Genomic DNA, 23,622 nt, shown 5'->3' on the forward strand with positions numbered 1-23,622 from the left:
AGTGGTTTCTTTTCTCTTCGTGTGCTTTGTGCCTGCTAAACTCCTTGGATGCTTGCCAATAAACAACCGAGGAATCTAACTCTAATACAAAATTTGATGGGTTTGTGGCGAGAGGACTTAGATAAGAAAACATGCTAGGAGAATACCTTTGAATAGGTGGGGGATAGATGAATTTATGATGTGAGGTGAATTATGGGTTGGTCAAGAGGTCAAGTTATTAGGGAATTGATTTGTCATGGTTGCAAGAGGAGAACTTATAAATGCTTTTGAAGGCTATGACCAAGAGTGCAGAAGGCAATATTAGGATTTAGGGATTGAGTGAGGATTGTGTAATAGCTTGGGAAGTGCTAGAAAAAGGCTTGCCGAGGTATTGTACTGTTAACGTGAGAGGAATTATCAGGATTTTAGTTTTTTAGGTGCAGAGGGAACATGATGGAGAGTCTTGAGAAGTTGTGAGGTGGTTTCTAGGGTAATAAGAGAGTAGAGGGTGACAGTTTAGATTGATGAAGGGTAGAAAAATGGGAGAAGAAAGGGATAGAGAACACAAAGATAACTAAAATTCACCAACGTCCAAAGGTCTTGGATTGGCCACCAAACTTCATCAAAGGGGATCAATCAACTTTGTAATTCATTCAATAATCCATATTTATATAGAATACAAAGCTAAAATACACAATTCCATTTGTTGAGGTTCAACCAAGGTAAAAAAAGAAAGGAAAGTTATTTCAATTGCAAACAAATCTTCATATTCTTATTTTGAGTGGCTGAACAAGGGGATTTGGAGAGAAATTTAATGCAAAATTACAAATATTGATTGCTTGGAGGGAAAATGAGGGTTGAACATGCATGTATAAACGGTTGAGATGCCTTGTAATTTGAGTATTTGTTAAATTCTAGGATGAAGGGGCCAGCTAGGTCATGATCAAGCGTTATTGCTTTGAAATTTGGAATGATAGTGATAGTGATGATATATAATATTGCTAGTGTTTGTATCCATGCCATGATCTTGTGAATATACTGCATCAATTATCCTACTCATGATTTCGTTGGGTTGTCAAATGTTATTAGTGTAGCATGCAAAGTGGATAAAAAAGAGCAATTCAGGACATGATAATTCCTAGGTTACTCTATACTTGGTCCGGCAGAAAATAAAATTTGATTGCTTTGTTAACTGCAAAAGTTGAGTATGTTGTTGCAGCGGGCTATGTTCCATAAATCCTATGACTGGCAATAATTAGAAGATTATGATATTCACTTGGAGCATATACCCAATAAATGTGACAACACGACTAATTAATTCAAAAAAGAATATTACACAACACTCTATCACCAAGTATAAAGAAATTACACATAACTTCATTAGATATCACGGAATAAAATTTTATGTAGACATAGTATTTTCACCAGGCCTTTAGCTGAGATTCAACCGTATAAAAAGAAAATTATGCATGCTGGACCCTAATGTATGTTTTTATTGGTAAATCTAAATTTGAATTATTTCATGATTGTTTCTTCATTTTCTTGTATTTTATAAAAGTATTGCAAACTCCTATTTCCAAAATAAATATGTTAATGAAGATGTTTAACATTATGCATACATTACCAGAAACAAATATATGCTCAAACCTTTGATTACTTCACCTATCAATAACATGTATACATTTATTCATTATTTAAAATTGCGCAATCTGAGACTCGTCCTGAGGCCCACCTCATAAAAACCTCCTCGAAGCTTATGCCTCAAGCTTCTTTTATGAGGCGTGTGCCTCAGTTTGGCTTAAGCACACCTCATCTTGGCTTAAGCACGCCACACCCTATTTATATATTTTTTATTTAAACTTATCTAAATCTTAAATTAAAGCACCGAGCAAATCACGCTTTCATGCACCCCAAAGCCCTACTAGCTCCCTTCATGCACCCCAAGGCCGTAGCAGCTTCCTCTTGAGTTTTTGTGAACTCTTCTATCTACTTGGGCTCTCAATTAGCTATACATCAGTGAATCTATTGTCAATCTTCATAATCATACACTAACATCATACGCACACACTCGTGAATGGATTGGAATTCCAAAATTGAATGATTCTCAACAAAACATAATTTCCCCTCCAATGTGTGTTTGTGGCATAGCCATCAAAATAGAGTATTAAGTTTAGTTCTGAATAATGGATAACTTGAGCATCTAGACTATATTAAAGTAAACATGGTAAAAAATAGAAGCATAGGCTCAAATTGTGAATGAGAACAATTTTGGCTTTGTTTTGGTCCCCATGAACAAATATACTAGAATTTTTTCAACTATTAAATGGTACTTCCGCGAATTAGGAAAATCGTCCTGAAGAAAGGTATATGCTTGCATAATAGACTAGCAAGAATTTTACTTCTAAATTTATTTAAAAACAAGTTATAATTGCCAAATTGTAGTTATTCTCTTTGCATTATTCAACTGAGAGTTTGAGACTAATTTTGTAGGTACTTGAATACTACATGTGATAAGCTACACATGATGTTACACTAAAGCTCCAACTCGGCACATTTTAATCGATGCAGTGGGCTTTGAGTGTCTTAAGAGGTAGCTTTTATTTGGTTAGAGGAAAAGAGAAGCTTTAAAACCACTGATCGTACTGGCATAAGCTGGGAAAAAAACGCTTGAATATTTGATCTAGTCTCTAGCTTTTATTTGCTTAAGCTCTAATTTCCGGCTAGAGATTAAGAGAGTAGGATCTTCCTCTCCAATTGAAGATGCAATTGTATCTTGATATTTTCTTTCATCTATTATCAAATTAAAAGTTCTTCCCTATGTTATTTCTCTGTTTTTCTCTCAAAAATTGCTTGGAAGTGTGCCAGATTGTTGATTTCTACAGTAGAATTTTGTGTTCTCTCTTATTTCCTATCAAATTGGATATTCAGAAGACGGCCTTTAAGACACACGAGGGGCACTACAAGTTCTTGGTGAAGTCATTTGGCCTTACTAACGCTCATGCTACTTTCTAGTCCCTTATGAACTGGATGTTCATACCGTACCTCCAGAAATTTGTATTAATTTTTTTTTATGACATACTTGTATTAGTTGTATATAGCAAGACTAAGGAGGAGCTTCTAGAGCATTTGAGAGTGGTCTTAAGAATTCTACAGGAGCATCAACTAAGGATCAACCTGAAGAAGTACAGCTTCGCATAGACTAGTGTGGAGTATTTGGGGTACGTGGTGAGGGGTACATCAACATAGCCTAGCCCTTGACAGAGCAACTAAAGAAGGATTGTTTATTGTGGGGAGATGCATCTACCCAGGCTTTTGAGAGACTGAAAAAGGCCATGACCACAGTGCCATTTTTGGCAATACCATATTTCAGTCAAACTTTTGTGGTAGAGACAAATGCATCATGAAATGGGTTGGGTGCAATGCTCATGCAGAACCATAAACCCATAGCCTACCTTCAATAAAGTGTTGACAACCAGAAATAAGATGAAGTCAGTATACGAGAGGGAATTGATGGCCATCGTGTTAGCCATTCAGAAGTGGCGTTCATACCTGCTGGATCGGCACTTCATCATACTGATAGACCAGAGGAACTTAAAATACTTGCTCGAGCAGAGAATGATGACTGAGGAACATCAGAGGTGGTTGTTCAAACTAATGGGATACGATTTTGAGATCCAGTACATACCAGGATTGGAGAATAAGGTGATTGATGCCTCATCAAGGTGTGTGGGAGAGCTCCAAGAGATGGTCATTTCAGTACTACTGATGGTAGATTGGGGGGGGGGGGGGGGGGGGGGGGGGGGGGGGGGGGGGGGTATCAAATAAGAAGATTAGGAGGGGTTTATTAAAAGAAAGGAGCAGCCACCCAGATTACTCCCTCGAGCGAGAGAGGCTATTGTACCCAAAGAGATTTGTGATGCCACGAAACTCTATTCACATTCCCAACCTGCTGCAGGAGTTCCATGGGAGCACGGTTGGAGGTCATTCGGGGGTGCAGAAGACATAGAAGATTAGCAGCTGAATTGTACTAGAAACTGATGCATAAGGATGTGGAGGATATGGTGGTGAGGTGTGAGGTGTGCTAGAGAAATAAGTACATGGCTATGGCTCCAGAGGGTTATTTCAGCCCTTAGCACTTCGAGACAGAGTATGGGAGGAGGTGTCCATGTATTTCATAGATGGTCTACCATGATCTGAGGGATTCAAAATGATTATGGTGGTGGTTGACAGGCTATGTTGCACCGATACGGATACGATGACACGTATACGACACGATACGGATACGAGACATGTTAATTCTTAAAAATATAGGATACGGGTATGACGCGAACACGACATTATAATTTATAAATCATACATAAAAATTAAGAAACCAATCAAAGCATAATATTTGAAATTAAAAAAAAAATTACAACAAAATCATTTGTAGCCTTGTAGCTTATAATATCAAAATATAAGTAAGCATTAAATGTCTTGTAAAATAACAAAAGCATAAACATAAATTATTTAGCACATGAAGTTTCAACTATTCAATAGAAGGAATGATATAATTATCTTCTTCATTGGTCTGTCTTTGAACTTCTATATCATCTTCAATAAATATCATAGCTTCTAATTCAGGCTCATCAAATGAACACTTACAAAAAAAAGGCTCATCAAGTGAAAGATTAGTAATTTTTAATATTTTCATATCATCAAGAGACTCAAATCTATCTCGGAAATGAGAGAATCTTGCTCGCAACCGCGGAAGTAAATACGACACGTATTTTTTTCGGATTTCTTTTTGTTTTTCAACGGACACGCGTATCGAATACGCATGTCCATTTGAAATTAAATAGTATTTTAATTGGATACGGGTTTGGCGTATCCGACATGTATCAGTGGAGTATCAGAGGTGTATCCGTGTATCGGATACAGCACGCCTTCATAAATAGGTGTATCGATGCAACATAGTTGACAGGCTGAGTAAATATGTGCATTTCATTCCCTTACGACACCCCTACACCGCAGTTACAATAGCTGCAACATTCATCAGAGAGGTTGTCAGATTACAAGGGATCCCAGAGTCGATATTCTCTGACCGAGATAAGGTGTTTCTCAGTCAATTTTAGAGGGAGTTGTTCAGGTTGCAGGGTACAGTTCTTAAGAGAAGCACCACCTACCATCCTCAAACGAACGAGAAAACAGAGGTAGTCAATAGAACTTAGAGACTGACTTACAGTGTTTTGCGTCAAAAACACCACGGATGTAGGCCAAGTGGTTAGTATGGGCAGAATATTGGTACAATACATCGTACCACTCAGCTTCTCAGATGACTCCTTTCAAAGTGTTGTACAAAAGAGACCCCCCACACTTGATGCATTTTGGGCAGGGAGCACAACAATCTCCTCAGTAGAGCAATACTTGGAAGAAATGGATAGGGTGTTAGAGGAATTGAATAAACACATGTTGAGGGCTCAACAGATCATGAAGAAGCATGTTGATGGACACAGGAAGGACATTCAATTCCAAGTGGGGATAAGGTATTTTTAAAACTACAGTTTAAAGATAGAGGATAGTGGCTACAAGAGGAATGAGAAACTGGCTCCCAGGTATTTTGGCCCATATGAGATAGTGGAAAAGATTGGAGCAATGGCTTATCGTCTGAGGTTACCCCCAACTGCTAGCATGCATTTAGTGTTTCATGTATACAAGTTGAAGAGGGCTATAGGGGAGCATGCAGCTAGTAAGGCGTTACTGGCGACACTGACTAGGGATTTGGAGGTGTCGTTGGAGCCCTTGGAGCTTAAGGGGGTGCGATAAGGAGAGAGGAGGGATAAGGAAGTGCTGATTAAATGGAAGAACCTCTCAGATTATAACACCACTTGGGAGCCATACGAGAGAATGAAGACCAAATTCCCATCATTTCAGCTTGAGGACAATGTGAGTCTTTCGAAGGATGATATTGGTAGAGTGGCTCTTGAGGAGCCAGCTGAATCGGTCCCACCTGGACCGGTTATGGTTTATTCCACGCAGAATAGATCCGCCTGATTCGGAGGGTAGAATGTGAGGCCCAACCCTCTTAATTGTGGTGTTATGGCTTTAATTGAGAAGGATTTGAGAGGAAAATTTCAAATTTTAGGGGATGTTTAGGGATTTGTGTTTGCTTTTGCTTTAAGTAGTATTTTTTGTTATAGGTTATGTGGTATGTTTTGCAAAATTTGGTGTTTCTTAGGGGTTGCTTGGGCTCTAGTCCCTGGCTAGAGATTGGGAGAGCAAGATCTTCCTCTCCAATTGAAAATCCAACTCTATCTTGCTATTTTCTTTCAACATTTACTATCAAATTAAAAGTCTTTCCCTCCGTTATTCCTCTGTTTTTCTCTCAAAAACTGCTTGGAAGCAAGCCCGATTGCTGATTTCTGCAGCAGAATTTTGTGTTTTCTCGTATTTCATATCAGTTTCTTTAAGAGTGAAATGAAGCTGCTAAGAGAGAAAATCCCATGAATGTCACAGCATTGTTCAAACAAGAAAGAAGAATATGACAAAAAAAAAATATCTGAAAAAAAATTGTCAAGGAAATACTTCTATCACGATTCAAGATATTATCTACATACGTACTTACCATCATGAAACTCATCAGCAACACTTTCAAGAAGCTGATTTTTTAAATAAACTCCATTTGGCGCCTTCCCATATGAATGGTTTTCCTGGAAATGTTGCAGAACTCGTGTATTTTTATCAGGCAATTGAACCAAACTACTGCCTCCATTGGTTTGTCTGCTAATCTGGTTGTTAGATGACAGATATCCATTTTGTGCATCTTCAACCACATATATGCAAAAGACAAGAGAAGACTGTTAAGGACATATTTTCAATAAGTGCATACTGTTGGATTCTCAAAATTTTCAAAAAAATGACTTTCGGGTAAAAAAAAACATTTGGCGCTATAAAATTATTAAGTCAAACCTTGCTTATATTTTGAATGGGACTGCTTATCTGTTTTCTTGGTCTTTTTTGCATTAGAGAGTGTGGAATAGTTTGCTGGGGATGCAGGTCTATCTAACCCATTTATTTTAACACCGCCTGATCTATTTTCAGTTTGAATGCTCCATCCTAAGGCCTGTGTCTCCTTAATACCAGTTGCATAACTGTTATTGTAATCGCCCAACCTCTGTATTTGTGAGCATATTAGCTTATCTTCACAGAAGGTAGTAGACCTATTATATTGACCGTTCTGATGATCCTTTATTGTTTCCCCAGAACCAAAATCTCTAAACAGTATGCTCTTTGGAAAAACCTCAGCAGCATTACTATGTAACATTGCCCGGCTCTGATCATTTGATACCAGAGTATTGACATTTGGACCAGAATCAACACCAAATGATTCCTCAATCATTTCTGGATGATTCCCAGACGAATTCTTCACTTGTTCTGCAAAGGTTTCTGCATGATTCCCAGAAGAATTCTTTAATTGTTCTGCAAGATGCTTCTGCTTTGCTTCATATTCTATCCACCTTTGATACTCTAAAGTTTCCTCCAACTTCCTTTCTTCTTCCTCAAGTTCCACTTGACGTTTTAATTCCTCTTTTTCTTCTTCCAAGTGATCGCTAGTTGTGGTGGCCTCAAAATCCACAAGCTTCCCAGCATTTGAAGCAGTAAACTCCCTGCAGATAAGTGCAAAAAAAAGGATAAGTTAACATTACATTGCATCGAAAAACAGGGGAAAAGGGTTGGGAGAGGCAGGAGGGGAAAAAGATTTAGGGGAAAGTGTAATGAAAAAAGCCACCACCATATTATCAGCATGCATCCCTCAGAAATAAAAAAATAAAAAAAAGAAAACAATTGTCAAATTAGAATGTATTTTCTGCTTTATTTATAGATCATTAAAAAATACAAACAATTCTATACAAAACAAATGTAAAAAAGATATCCTAATATGCGCAACACCAAAACCTTAATCTAAGATAATCAATACAGTGCAAAAAAGAATTAAAATAGTAATTTGAGTTAATAAATGAAGACAGAGAAAAGAAAGGAGAAGTACAGTTAATCTAGATATCACTGTTCTGATTGTTCTTCACTGATAATCTCGTAATTACCCAATACGAAAACAGTTTCACAGCTCTATTTTGTGAAGTAGAGCATATACAGATTATAAAAATGTGACTGTATTCATTGAAAAATGGAGTTTTTTGGGCCGATCTAGGTTGGCCCAACTCAAGACAGCTCATCATTGGCTAGGCATAACCACCTACCGGTGATACATTGCTCGCTCCTCACTATTATAAGAGAAGAAGAGGATTATGTTTCCCCTTAGTTTGAAGCCAGAGAACGAAAGAGATTAGAAGTTACCCTGCCTTCTTTTCATCATTACCAACCTCTTTTCTTTTGCTGATGCCAGCTACAGTTAATTGATCAACGTTTCGACATTGTTGTTGAACTTGTAGGCTACACTTCATTCTTCTCCATCAAGTCATCGTATCATCACCTAAAATTTTCACTCTCCGCATGATGATCGAAATGACTTCAGAAAGGGGATTTTTAGGGGGCGGAATTTTTAATAGGAGCAGGTTTATAATTAAAAGAAGTAAAATGAGCATAATATGAATATAATTTAAATAGGAGCAAATGCGTAATTTAATTTATGTTTTCTTTAGAAAAAGTAAATTAAATTTACATTTTAGTTAAAAAACTTAAAACCAGATCCATTTAAAAAAAATTAAATTAATTTTACTTTTTCTCATTTGTTTTATTTTCACAGTTTTGTTCTTTTTTAATTATAATTTCTTAGTATATTTTTTTAATTAGTTTTTTATTTTTAATTAAATATTTAAGAAATCTAATATTATCTAATATTATAAAAAAGTTTATTAGGATTTTGTAAGAATAAAATTTAATTATAAGATATAATTATTTATATTTAATATATTTAGATAAAATTAATGTGCTTATTATTAAACATATTTTGATTGTTAAATATAATAAAAGTTTAATAAATTTTATGTTCATGGGTGAGCATCAAACACTTGGCAGTTCAACACCAATTAATTTTCAACCATGCAATATGGGGCAAAATTTAGTACTCTAATGTGCACTAACAAGTTACGTACATCTTTATTTGTTGCCAAAAAAGTAAGAGTCGGAGTCATGTTGCCTTATTTCTCTTACTTCTTGACCTCTCTTGTTATGTTGATTCATGCTATACTGAACCACTTAAAGTTTCGTCATCCTCATCAAAGTTACAACAACCTTCTTCATCTTATTTCCTATTACATCATCTCGTCGTGGCGTCAATATTTTGACTCAAGCAAATGCACTTGTTATTCAATTGCTTAAAGATGAACCATTGTCGTCTTCAAAGTTATTGAGGTCTTCTTCACCTTCTTTCCTCTCAGTCGCGCTATTTCATGGCAACATCAATATTTCTACTCCCTAGGCACACAATGGTATCATTCCATTGTTTAACTCAGATTTTGCACCATCTTATTGTAGCATTCTTATTTTTACTCTCCACCTGGTGGCTGTAATAACTCAAAAAAAGGGATTTTTTGGGTTGCCTCAGGCCAACTCATCATATATTGGGCGTAAATGCCTCTCTCTTCGATATTATAAGAGAAGAAGGGTTATGCTTACCTTTGTTTATGCTCAGGGTTTAGTTCTAGCAAGAGAGAAAGTATATAGAAGTTGTGTTTCTTTTTATTTCTTATTTCACATCATTTCTTCCTCTGTTGAATTCTACTGCAGTGACTTAATAGTATCATCACCATTGCTAGAGTTGCAGCTGCCTTTTTTACCATTTGTTTCCTCAATATATTGTGCCATCTTTCATAGCCTGAACATTTCTGCTCTCCACGTGCATTGCAATCATTACGTTATCAAACAAATAAAGAAATAATTAAAAAAAAAAAAAAGAGAAGTGTTGTCATCATGGGTGTTTCCATCGCTATCCTTATGTTGTTAGACTTGAGGTAAATCATTGTCGTTGTCGACGTTGTGATAGACCGGCCCAGCTGATCCAACCAGGACCAATCCAGACATACAAGAGGCGAAAAAGGGTATTTCAGCACCCATCATTGCCGCCCCAATCCATGTGGGGTCCACAAGCTTAATTAGGAAATAAGAGTGATTGTTTTGGGATTGTACCTAATCATTGTATGCTTAAGTATGATTTGGAGGCTAGGGATCCATCTCTGTTTTTGTTGTAGTTTGCTGGTTCTTGGAATTGTGTGGCTCTAGCGGCATCTAGAGATTTGGGAGAGCCGGATCTTCCTTTCCAATAAAAGATTCATTGTATCATGTTGCTTTTCTTCTATTATTATCAATCAAAAAGTTCATTTCTAATTTTTCTTTTCTTCTCAATCTTTGCTATTGCAAAGTGCTGAAATTAAATTTTAGCAAAGGATATTCTTGTTGCCTACAAGCATTTCCTAACACGTTGAAGTTGCCTTTTTCACCTTTTTTCCAACTTTTCCCACCATCTGGCCTCAAAAATTCCACTCTCCACACGCACTTCTTCTCGCCTTCATCTTTTGTATACAAGACGTGTTCTTTTCAGATTTATCAACACTTCCTTTTGTTTAACATAATCATAGCTAATTGCCTAGAAAAGGTGAGGATGGCATATTTTAATTATTGGTTGATTAGGTTAAGTAAATAATAAATCATGTCATCTTCTTCTTCTCCTTCATTTATCTTTTATACACACAATGTCCTTTGCAAATTTATCATTGTTTCTTTCGCTTTATTTATTAAAATATTAATTATTGGTTAAATAAGTTAAAATAAACAACAAATTATTAGATGTTAATCCATTGTTGTTGGATTAGCTCCATGCTTACATTAGCTTAATTTAACTTAATAACATAAGTTACTTCAATATGGGAATTTTTCCCAAAACGATGCAATTTAGATTACTTACTCCATAAATCATCAATTAGAATTGAACTCAAGCTTTCAATTCATCATCAACACCATCAGCTTTATCCAAGATTTATGAATCTTATCCACCCTTCATTCCAATTCCATGTTATTTAAGGTGTTAGAATTTTTTTTGCAAAAATCTTGTCTTGCATAAATTCAATTAATGCCATCCACAACTTATTCATTTTCCTTCATAATACTTTAACATTAATTTTAGTTTTATTGGTGTACTTTCTATCTTCTATTGTATATCTTAAATCACCTAAAACTATTTTAATCTTCAATAAATATTACTTTAATAATTTCAATTACTTAATCATTTCTCATTGACACTTCTTAGTTTTGTCATGGCTTTATCTCAAAATTCTCAATCATGTTATATTCTTGCATATTGCATTACTAAATTAAAAGGAAAGAATGTACAAAAAGGTACAATCAAGTATAGAGACTCTTATGAGAGACCTCCCCCTACAAATAAAAAAAAAAAGTTGAGAGGGAAGAGCACTAATAACTATATCATTCATATTTCAAAGTGAATAAAAACTAACATTAAAGGTTGCTCCTCAATTGTCAAGATGGGGTGCAATAGGATGCCTTATGCGATTGTAGCAAACCCTAATAAAGCCGACTAAGAACTACTTTTGGGGAAGACACCAAAGTAAGGGTTGAAACAGCCACGAAGGTTGATTAATGTCCCAGTGCTATGGTTAGTGTCCCAGTTGTCTAGCAGTGGGTTAATCGTCTTATGGTGTCAATTATGCTACACTCAACTTAGCTAACTTAGCTATATTTGATATTTTTATCGCCCACCACTCGGATTCATAAAATATAATCAATCTAAATGCAACTTCATAAGTTTTACCTTCAAGTCATGGACTCGTGATATTCTCTTAATGTAATAATATTCCTAAGGTATTTATATATTTCAATAACTCAACATTAATTTTAAAAGTTATATCACCGTCTACTTCAGCATAATAGATACAAGATATTTAAACATATCAAACCTAAGTATTACTTGCATTCAAACAATATTAACTCTAATTATCAATTCATGCATGCTCAAATCGCAAAATTTGTTCTACTAATCATAAATCTCTTCTCGTTTAAATAATTTCTTTTAGATAAATTTTCTCTAATTTCAATTGGAGAGTCACCAATTAAATTTGCATTCATAATAGCTTGAGCTTCAGAACATCACTCAATTATAAAATGAAATAATGTAGCCTTTGAAGTAAACATATTATGATTGCTAACTCTATAATCACTCAATGCCCGCCTCTAAATTCTTATTCCAATTAATGATTCATCATGCATATCTTCAACATATCTGAACACCTATCATTTTTTTCTTAATACAGATCAAATTAGTTCTTATGGAGCTTAATCATATGCCATCTTAAATAGAATCCTGTCTTAGCTACGCAACTTCTCATTAATCACCTAAGCAAAAAATTTGCCTTCATAATGGATATGTAACAGATAAATCCAAATTGATTCTGACATCAAATAGAATTAAGGTCTACGACTACATCATATGACTCATTTTTTATCACACTGTATTCATCATAATCTTAAGCATCTCCTTTGTAATGAAATGTTTCACTATCAAAATACCTCTTCTACAACTATTCAAATAATCTTAGGGACTATTTATTTTGCTAAAAAATAATGCAATGTAAAAGGAACACAGTACAAATTAAATGTAGCATGTTGAAAATATTTTTTAAGTAATTTTATTGATTACATTACAAATGCAAGATAATTTTTTTTTTTTTTTGGTTTAAAGTAAAGTTCAGTTAATTTAATGAAAAACCCGATAATAGCAGGAGTGAGTAGACCGCTGTAGTGACACAGGTGACAGGGCAACTGCGGGCAACAATGGACAACATCAGCAAACAGCAGGAGAGGCAAAAGAGCGGCCGACTAGCAGCGACTGTGAGGGTGGCTAGCAATGGCTAGCGACGGTTAGCACCTAATTGTGGCGGTAGGATGTACTGCCTTATTGGCCAAATGTGAACAGTGATCAAAAGATTGAAATAAGGAGAAGCTTTCAGCAAATCTAAAGTCCAAATAATAAAGCATTCCTAATTTATTTTTGATTTGAGAAAATTGGATGAAAAATAACAATCTAGAGTTGTTATCACCATCATAGCTCTCTTGATCACAACAAAAACATTGTCTCATATATCAATAGTTGGTTTTATCAATTGGTTTTATTGGTTGTATTTCATATAAATTAAGTGATGCATATTGTGAACGGACTAGTTTATATAAGCCATACAACAAAATTTCTAGTCTTTTTTCCTTTCAATTCATTTCCCAATGCTGCTATTATTGATGGACCCTCTGCTCTCTGTCAAACATTCACTAGGCATAAGTCCATTGTTTATAATATGATCATCAATAGGTGTTATTCACACTCTCTATATTATAATCACTCCACATTTCCCATTTCTACACAACAGTGGTTTTTTTTACATTTCAAATAAATATAATAGCATAAGAATGAGAACAATTTCTATAACACCGCCCAATTCCTCATTCTCATACTTAAGTCTTTCCTGTTAAACTTATTCATCAACTGGATCCGATAATCCCTACTATTCCTTTTTGCATGCCCATTAATAAATACCCCAATAGCTTCTAAAAAAGCACATCATCATCATCATTGTTAGCCATATCCCAACTATTTGGAGGGCTTTTAAAAATTGCAAAATACGTTTTTTCTATTTTAGAAGTCCTCAAAGATCTCTGGCTTTAGCAATCAACTACTGAAAATAATTCCTTAAAAACCATCTCTATTAGACCAACGAGTATGTTCATAATCAGCAAAAGATAAACAAATCATTATGACTCTTTTGGCCTGCCTTTCATTCTCATTACAGGAATAATTATGGCTGAAATCGATTTGAATATCCTAAACAGCTCCCAAAATAATCCTCCTTGCTTAAAATTGCAATAAGGCAAATTCAACAAAGTAACAAATAAATGAAGTCAACAAGGAAAATTACTGATTAGATACACACGTGATTGCATCAGAAAAAAAAGATAACATATTTTCCAGATACATCATACAAGAAGATGAGACAAGTCCCAAAAGAAGTACAAAATATTAGCGCGTCTGTGTATCTATCTGTGGGAAAGGGGATTTGCAGGGTTTAAACGATGATTCTTTAAAAACTAGGTGGAACTCATTCATTAGTGTGCTTGCTTTGCATACTCTAAAATGCATAGCATGAACAAGCATCTCAAATTATTATGTGCATTTGATTACATCCTACACATAATTTCATACTTCTTTTCCGTGGCCAGAAACTATCTTTTGCCAAATTCTAATTCAAGTACTAGGTTGGCTCATTTGATTTGGCACTAACAATCTTGCGTGCCATACACACACCATGGATATTGAAGGGTGTGTGCTGGCAAGGTCTTCATAACTTGCATTAAGTAACATGCTATTAATACCTAATCATAAATAAGTAAATAACAGTAGTATGCTAAGAAGGTGCTAATGAGTGCAAAAAATGAAGAATTGAAAAAATAAAGGTACTTCAGACAAAGCTGGCCAGAAAAGAAAAAAAAACTAATTAGTAATTCCAAACAGAAATAGAAACTGAACTTTTAGAAAACAAGTAGCAAATGTAAAGTCGATAAACCATACAAATGTTCAGCAGTTTCCTTGTGATTGTTACGCTGCTCACTATAACCTGCAGTCTGAAAACATTCATAAAAATCAGAACAGTGTTACCAATCAGTATATTCAGCATTTCCGCTAAAGCAAAGAAATAGATCCTACAACCTTTGTGTCCTTGGATTTTCTGGAATCCTTACTCTTTTTCTTATCCTTCAACTTTTCATGTGCATGTCTCGATTCAACTTCCCTGTTTATGTTTTTCTTCTCATCAAGCTCGAGTTCTGCTAAAAAGGCTTCTCTAGCAGCATCCGACTTCTCAGTCGCAGCTTTATCCACTAATGACTCCAGATGAAGCTGAAAAACCAAAAAACAGGTGCCGCTGAAGCAAAATGTAAAGTTCAGGAACTGAAAATGCACAAAGTGGGGAAGCAATGTACTGACCCGAAGAAAACACTTCACTAAAGGTATAATAATTGTCTGATAATCATAAGCAGAAGCCGGGCCAAGTTTCGCTTCCAGTTGCTGCATGCCATTCACATTGTGCATTAACTTTGCATCAAGCTTGTTGAGCTGCGTATAAAAAAAAACACATATAAATGTCATGTGATAGATTAAAAGAAAATTTTCCCTTCTTGAGAAGCACAAAGTTACCAGGTTTCCACACAAACTTCAACGAGCATGCCAAATAAGCATACCTCAACAGATAATTGCTCCCTTTGTCTTTGGATTGCTAGTTCAATACAGGTATCAGCTTGCTGTGCGTATTCATGCGCTCTCCTCTCATCCTTATCATAGTCCAACTCGCTCAAACAAGAAGCCTCACTGGATAGAGTTTCATCATACCCAAACTGAGCTATGCTCAAGCCCTGTGATTCCTTGAGAACATTGGAGATGGCATCCAACTCAAGTCTATCGCTTGTATACATCACATCATCCTCTCTTTCAATAAGTTCTTCTTGTCGCTTCCTTAATACAAACTCATAACTTTGGGGAGCTAACTTCATAGAAGGATCTCTTTTCCTAAACTCTTCCACACAAAGGTTCTCTGCGGCCTGCAAGGCCTCCTCATAGCTCAAATGCTCACACTTTCTCTCACACAAGCTTTGCAAAAGGTAAACCTCCTTCTCAAGAATCTGAAGGGTTTCCATACCCAACTGAAATTTCTCCTCCTTCCTACACTTCCAGGCAGATAGTTCTTCCTCGCACGATGAACCAAAAAAAAGCCAGGAAACAATAGCATCAGCATCAGGGATCGTATCTATACCATCAACAAGAGATGAAGCATCAGATATTTTAGAACCAGTTTTTGTATGGAATAGATGACCATCTACAAGAAGCCTGGCAGAATCATAGGCAAGTCTGACTCCATCTAGAGCTTCACCACCATTATCAGTCTGAACTGTGTCACCAGCAGCATTATCCTTCTCACTGTATCTAACTAATCCACATGAATGAGACAAATCCTGCAAGAACTTGAGTACCTTCCTAAGCTGGGGTCCATCCAAGAAACAAATGCAGATGGGTGACTGGTCAAGTTCACTATTCTGCAGCTGTGAACCCGATGATAAACCTTTGATACCTTCCATTGCAAATTGGATCACCTTGTTGAGATGACTAACAGAGAGGCTCTTATGTTTAATGAACAGCCGAAGCATTCCTTGAATCCTTTCAAGAAGTTTGGCTCTTTCCAAATCATCAGACAAGGGCCATCTCCGAGATGAACCCGCAAAAACGGTTGAGATATGATTCTCCCTGCTTCCTAAAGTATATCCATTCTCCCCATCCACGTACTCTCTCTGTTGCAGTGATGAGGAAGAATCTGAGTTATATTTCGAACTCCAGCATTCAGACAAGGATTCCTTATCCTTATTACTCCTGGTGTCAGAATCTTCATCATTGACAACCAAATGCTCCTTTTCAACTGCATCCTCTAACATTTTCACAGCAGCAGCTGAATTAATGGGCTTCCAGCTCCAATTCAGAAGCATCTCAATCCACTTGACATCAACTTCTTGAGGCAGAACAGATTGCAACTTGGGCGAGAGACTGCCTATGTGCTCCCGCATGACATGCTGGACGTGAGTATCAGAATCTGTAAACTTCTCCTTGCATCGGCAGCAAACCCAGTACTTCCATGTACCATTGGAGCCAACAAAAGCCAAGGCCTCCGAGAGGACATCTGATGCAAGGTTATCCTTTGATGATGATGCATAGTGTTCCTTAAGATCAGCGACCCTCACTGAGAGAAACTCAAATTTCTGGTCAGTACTCATGGAATTCCAATGGGAACGTGCCTGGTCCATCCTCTCAGCAGATAATGACAGTTTTCTTGAGTTGTTTGACCTGCGACGCTCCTTACTGCCTGAGGATGAAGGCGGCTCACTGCCCCTGGTGTCATTCTCAGCCGAAGCTGGTGAGTTAGACTTGTGCTGGAGTAGGATAGCAGCCGCAACACGTACTTCAATCTCCTTGCGGCGCTCCTCAGGGGTCTTAGTGGCCTTCTTGATCTCATTAGGTCGGCGAGCTGGTATCACAGTGACTTCCATGGGATCCTCCATCAGGCGTCGCATAGGTATCAATCTAATACTCTCCTCGCGTCCAGAGCCGTTGCCTAAGTTCTTCATCCAGGTGGAGAGTGATGCAAGGTTGGACTTCTGAATGAGGGAACGGAGCTCCTGCTGCACGTGAGCAATCCGAGCCTCAGCAGTGGTGAGCTTCTGCTGGCTTTCTTCCTGAAGGCTCTCCTTGGCTGGATCTACAGGGTCTGCAATCGCCAGCGCACGCTCACACTCCTGGACGACGTCTTCATAGGCAGGACCATCATTGGCAGCCTCGTAGAGAAGGTTCGCATAGAAATGCGCAAACTCAATCGAGTTTGGGGAGAGCTCGACGGAACGGCGGGATGAGTCGATCGCACTACGCAAGTGCCGCAGCTTGCTGTTAGGGTCGTCAAGTAGGGAAGCGACCTTGAATGAGATGGTGCTATGAACGCGGTGGAATAGCGCAGAGGATTCGTGACGCTGGCAAGCGTCCTTCATGAGACGGAGGGCCTTGGTGTGGTTTCCCCGGCGAAGCGCTGTCAGTGCTCGCTCGCACTCCGCCTTCACGGTTGAACAATCCGACGCCGACTCCCCCGGCGGAGCTTCCGCCGGGGGAGGGCGGGAAGGTCGATTGTTAGGGTTTCGTTTACGAACCATAGGAGAATGCCGGGCGGTCGCTTTCCCTCTATCAAAGCCACGATTCCGACTCCGACGCCTCTCTCATCCAAGCAAGCGACCTAGCTATTCAGAGCAAGAAGGATGGCGGAGAAAAGATGCGTACCAAAAGCAGAGAACGAGAAAGCGTGGACGGCTGCGTCGCCAGATCGTCAGAGACCGGAACGGGCAAATTGAGTGCAGAAGCGCGATAGCCTTTCGATTTTCAGCATAAATTCAGCTCGACGGAAGAATCAATGGATGAGCGAGCCGCTCCGGAAAGAGGGCGGTCAAGAGGCGGAGGGAGAAGATGGTTACATTAGCCTTAAGGCGGTGAGGGCCGATTAGCGTACCACCGTTTTTCTCGCTCGTTGAATGATTAGATACTTGTTTAAGGATTTTTAAGCGCCTCATTTTCTCTCTAGCTTATACTTTTGAGTAAATCTTGTTGGTCACAATCGACAATATTAATGACCAAAACATAATATAATTAAATAATAATTTTCCATATTATGATTCTTTTAGAATCTATAATTTTAAATACATATATATATAAGAAAAAACATTAGATGGCCAAGTTATTAAAAAATAATTTTTTTATTAAAAATTTGAATCACATATTCAGTATTTATTTTTTAAAATTTAAAAAATCCTTAAAAATTCTTCAAAATACCAAATAAAATGATAGTGCATCAACTCATAGGTTACAACAAATTTTAATTTAGAACATTGTTTTTTATAAAATTAACTAAAAAGGGCACTAAAAGGGAGCAAATATGCAACAAGTTTTTAAGATATTGTTTTAAAATGTAAATTCATTGAAATAGCAAAATGTTAATGTGTTTTAATTCATTGAAAATGCAAATTTATTTTACATTTTCAATGAAACTCTATTAGTCTTGTGAGGAATATTATTGTGTTGATCAATCGAGTTATATTGGTGCCTTGATCTCAATTTGTTTGTCAAGCTAAATCGGGGGTTAAGGGGGTCTTCCCCTTGCCGGGGTTCAATGGTGAATCCAGTTTTTTTTTTAGGGTGGGCAAATTCAATATATAAAAAAATAATATCACAAATTTTATATATATATATAATTCATTAGCAACATTCAAAGCAAAGCTTTATATTTCATTATAATTTATGAAATAAAAAAGAATATTATAAACTTTGCATTCTACTTTATATTTTCTGATATTGTTGTATATTGACTTCATTCGGAAAAAAACCAATTACTTTTTTCTCAATATATGATACTAGACAATCATTGAGCTATGCATCATCCATTTTGCTACACAACTGATGCTTAATAATCTTTATTACAAAAAATCCTCATGTGGATCCAAAGCAATCAGACTAATATGTTTCAAAGGCTTTTCTAGGCATTTAGTCCTATTATTGGGTGGACGCATAGTCGGACTGTTCTTAGTCTTAGTGGGACATTCTTGCCTGGTAAATATCAAGGACCATTATTAATTGTGATTGGGTTTGGATGCTAATAATGGTTTGCATCCACTTATCTTCGCTATTATTGAGTTAGAGTGTACTGAATCATTGATTTGGTTCCTCGTGCAAATACATGAGCTCCTCCCAGTTCTTACAAATAGGCAAAATATATGTATCATCTTTAATAGGCGTTGTTGGTTTAGTCGGAGGATGTAGGGAAATTTTTTGTGGTGCAGCTCATGGGATTTGTTTAAGTCATCTACATGAGAACTTCAAGAAAGCAATACTATATATGGGGTTACGTGATGTTAAATTTTCGTGTTAGAAAATATATGCAACTGGCAATATTGATGATCTACTCATTTATAATAGATGCAAGACATATATTAAAAAAAATAAAGGTTGATATTTACCAGTGACTAGTGGACCGAGATGTAACCCAATGGTTTTTAATATGTTATGGTGAATTTAAATATGGGGTAATTACAACAAATGTGACCGAGTTTTTTTATTGGTGTATTAAAAAGAGCTCAATGATTATCAGTACAAACATTGATCATGACCATCTACTATAACATTGTTGGAATGTTCAAAAGGTGTTTGAAGTTCATTACAATTAATTAGCAACAAAATAATAGTTTTTTTGTCGAGACGTGTTTAGCTTCACTTAAAAGGGTTGAGGAAGAGAAGAAGATTGCCATAACCAACATGTCTTAACATGCATAAATTACTTCTCGACATGTCATCCAGATTGTATTGTGTTGACTTAGTTAATGGAAGAAGATGCATGTGCAGCAGTGGAAAACCATTATTATATCACATACCTTTTGCGCATGTTGTATGTTGTGCTGCAATGCTAAGAAGAAACCACTTAGATTATGTTTCTTCGTACTATGTCATGATAAATTAGAAATTGACTTATTTCGTAGAATTCCACCACGTCCCTAACATGGAATAATTGGGACAACATGATCCCACTGCAGATCAATATCATCTTCTCCCTCCAAACTATAAAATGAAGTCTGGTCGACCAAGGAATGCTCGTTATTGTAATACAATGGATGATTGACGACCAAGGAGTAACAGAGTTTGTGGAACTTGTCATCAGGTCGAATATAACCATGCTACATGTCTAATTAGGCTTGCTTGTAAGAACTAGCGGTTATTATGTATGTTATTGTACTAAGTAATGAACAATGTCTTGTATTGAATGTTTATATATTATATTTCGTAGAGCTAGTGAAATGTTATGTATTTGACGGAGATGTTATCTTGAGATCAAGTATGTTTCTACTGATATGAATTATCTTATTATATATTATAATATATATGTTATTATGAGATCTCTTGTATATTTTTTTATTTATGTGATTTATGACTCATTCATATAATAATTTTGGCAGCTTGATTGGCATCCAAATAATGTCGACGTAAGAAGAAACGGCCTACCATCACGCCTTCAATAGAGGCTACTGCTCTTGCTTCACCCCCTATGCAACTTCACTCGAGTATTGATTCTTTGCATGGTATACATAAAGATATACATCCTAATGGGGTAAGTGAAATTTGATTATGTTTATTGATATTATGGTTCAAATTAACATTTAAGATTATATAATACTAAACTTGTCTCTTTTCCAAAATAATTAAGGAAGTAGTGTCGCATCTTTTAATGGTCCACGAATGAACAATCAATTGTCCAATATTTATGGAGGCATCAAGAATGGTTGGCTTAGATTGTGTTAGTCAAATGAGATATTTAAGGATGTACCACCATCTATTGACAGCTTTAGTTGAGCAGTGGTCCCCTTAAATGAACAATTGTTACCTTATAATAGAGGAGATGACCATCACTTTGCAGGATGTGGCTATGATATTAGATGTGTATATAGATGGTCATGCTTTGGTGGGTCACGCAGTAGTTGGAGCAGGGAGACATTCGTTGAGTTGGCTGGATCGCTGCGATGACATATTATGGAGTCATTAACTGCTATATGTAAACTTGAACGAGATGGTTGTTGGAGGCATTTTAGGATGTACATCTTATTCATTATGGTCTATCATCTGCTCTCATATACATCAAGTTCGGAGATACATTTACAGTACTTGACTATTATGGATGATTTGGCATTCTTCAATACATAATCTCTTAGGGGAGCGAGTGAAGCAACAAGGCCCAATAGGACCAACATAATTGGGTGTATACACTTGTTACAAATTTGGGCTTGGGAGCACCTACATGTTGGTCGATCATCACTTCGTGTACCCTTTCCAATACAACTTGATGGTATGAGTGTTGGGCTTATGTACGAAGTTATGTTATATATTTCTTTTGTTTATAATACGACATGCTTATTTTTTAAAAATTCTTTTGCAATCATTTGATATTTAATTAGAATAATTAGAATGGGGATCGACTTCGTGAATTACCCGTGGGTAACATTAGTAGTTATAGGGACGACCTTAACGATCTAATTTGTAGCTGAGTATTGTGTCTAATTTAATGTTATATTATTACATTATTATTAATTTTTCAACTAAAATTACTTTGAAAGTGCATGTCATATGGGAGCTGTACACATAGGAAATTTGTGCTCAGGTTACACACATATGCCTATTAGGTGAAGAGACATGAACCATGAGAGTAAATATAATTATTTAGAATAGGGTTGTGTGGCACTTGTCTGATCAAGTTCTACGACAATTTGGCTTATGCCTGAATACTAATGTAGAACCAATGAACCATAGCTTCAAAAGAGTGGATGGTCGTGGGAAGCAAGACATGAATTTGATGTTGTACCACCAGGCTAACATAGTCATTTGGCAGAGCAGACATGGATATATAGTTACCCGGGAGCAGCTTGGTGAAGGCAGTGAATATGTTGTGCATCAATACATATAGTGGTATAAGTCATGGGCCACACTATACATGTTAAAAGCACCTGTTGAGCCTCCCACCATGGCATATCCTAAATCTTCCTCAGAGTGCCATTAAGTGTGTAAAGATGAAAAATATCATTAATTTCTTAGACCCTTATTTGCAATATTATTGTTAAATTAATGTTGTCATTTTAGAGGGATTTATTCCTTGGTATGGAATACACTTTGCTACACCATTTCAACAATAATGAGGATACACATCAGTAGAGGGACATAAACACAGTGGCGAAGCTTTGACATGGCTTTTGCCATCAGATGCATATTGCAGATCAAAGATACTTTGATGATACATCTGGACATGATACACCACTCTCTATGACTTAAGATGCTCCTCAACCTTAGAGTACATATGTTGGATCATTTCTATATCCTGATGAAGGGCCATCTTAGGATATATTTATTACCATATACCATGTAATTTGCTTGCATACCTCAGCCCAAGATTTATATCGAGCACCATCCATACAGTTGATAAACCTCAAGATGACATCACTGTGGAGAATCATCATGTGTTACTTGACAGATATGTATGTCCTTTATAGCAATACACTCCTGACAATGATGCATTATCATACAAAGGATGTATGAGGCGTTAATTGATGTTTTGTTTGTATTTCATATGATGTAGCATTCTGATGATGTTAACATTCCCAATAATCAATCATGATGACTTTTTATTTTTCTAAAATGAGGTTAAATTTACTTGACTTATTCTATGCAGCTTCCACTTCAAGATTATTTCATAAAATAAATTTAATCATCAAATTTGATAACTAAATGTATTATTAAATAATTATTTTTAAGAATAATACTTAATTGTCTAAAATAATTAAATATATTAGGTCAATTTTCATAATTAATTCAAATATACTAATATTATTATAATTTAATTCACATAAATAAATAATAACATATACAAACTAATTTTTAGAATAAGTAAAACAAAGATGTATAAGTACTCATCCTAAATATAATTTTTTTAATGAAGAAGCACATGCAACCGATCACATAACAAAGTAAAATACATAGACATGATTCAAACTAAATTTAGACGAAGATATATTTTCTAATTTCTAAGCAACATATGTAAACTTGATTAGAGTTATATTTGAGTTGTACAATATTTCAAATTGAACTCGAACTCATATTGTAGGTATATTAAGTCATCAATATTGAAGAATTGTCTAGTCTTAGTATCAAGTAATATATCCTTCATATGTTCTTTATAAAAATCCTAAATGAACTAGTTAAACTTTGAATACCAACCACAATATAAAATAACATACTCAATGTTAAGGTGGTTGCAGTCAATATCAGGCAGGGAATGACCGTCATCTCTATGACATTTCATAATATGATACCGCATATTTAAGAAATAAGGGTTGATAAAGTAACCATTTTCTTCTCGGAACAGGATTTGAAAAGATTCCCATATGACGATATTTACGAAATCTCGTGTTCTATGGTTTTACCCTTATTAACTCAACATATATAATCTAGAGGCAACCATCCTAATTTTCTGACCATTCATG

At 36.1% G+C, this 23,622-nt stretch overlaps 1 protein-coding gene across 1 annotated transcript in view; it reads right to left on the reverse strand.

Annotated features, from left to right (window-relative positions):
* LOC110094340 overlaps positions 1 to 18,100 on the reverse strand; it is a 34,525-nt gene extending 16,425 nt beyond the window's left edge. Inside the window, exons 1-6 of the mRNA XM_020819556.2 lie at positions 15,211 to 18,100; positions 14,957 to 15,085; positions 14,681 to 14,869; positions 14,543 to 14,595; positions 6,925 to 7,622; positions 6,581 to 6,778 (exon numbers count right to left, since the gene is read on the reverse strand). Coding sequence (XP_020675215.1) covers positions 6,581 to 6,778; positions 6,925 to 7,622; positions 14,543 to 14,595; positions 14,681 to 14,869; positions 14,957 to 15,085; positions 15,211 to 17,712 — 3,769 coding nt within the window. The 5' untranslated portion in view covers positions 17,713 to 18,100. The remainder of the gene's footprint in view (positions 1 to 6,580; positions 6,779 to 6,924; positions 7,623 to 14,542; positions 14,596 to 14,680; positions 14,870 to 14,956; positions 15,086 to 15,210) is intronic.
* Between the last annotated feature and the right edge of the window lie 5,522 nt (positions 18,101 to 23,622).

This window comes from Dendrobium catenatum, unplaced genomic scaffold (assembly GCF_001605985.2).
Source record: "Dendrobium catenatum unplaced genomic scaffold, ASM160598v2 fragScaff_scaffold_853, whole genome shotgun sequence".
Taxonomy (NCBI): Eukaryota; Viridiplantae; Streptophyta; class Magnoliopsida; order Asparagales; family Orchidaceae; genus Dendrobium; species Dendrobium catenatum.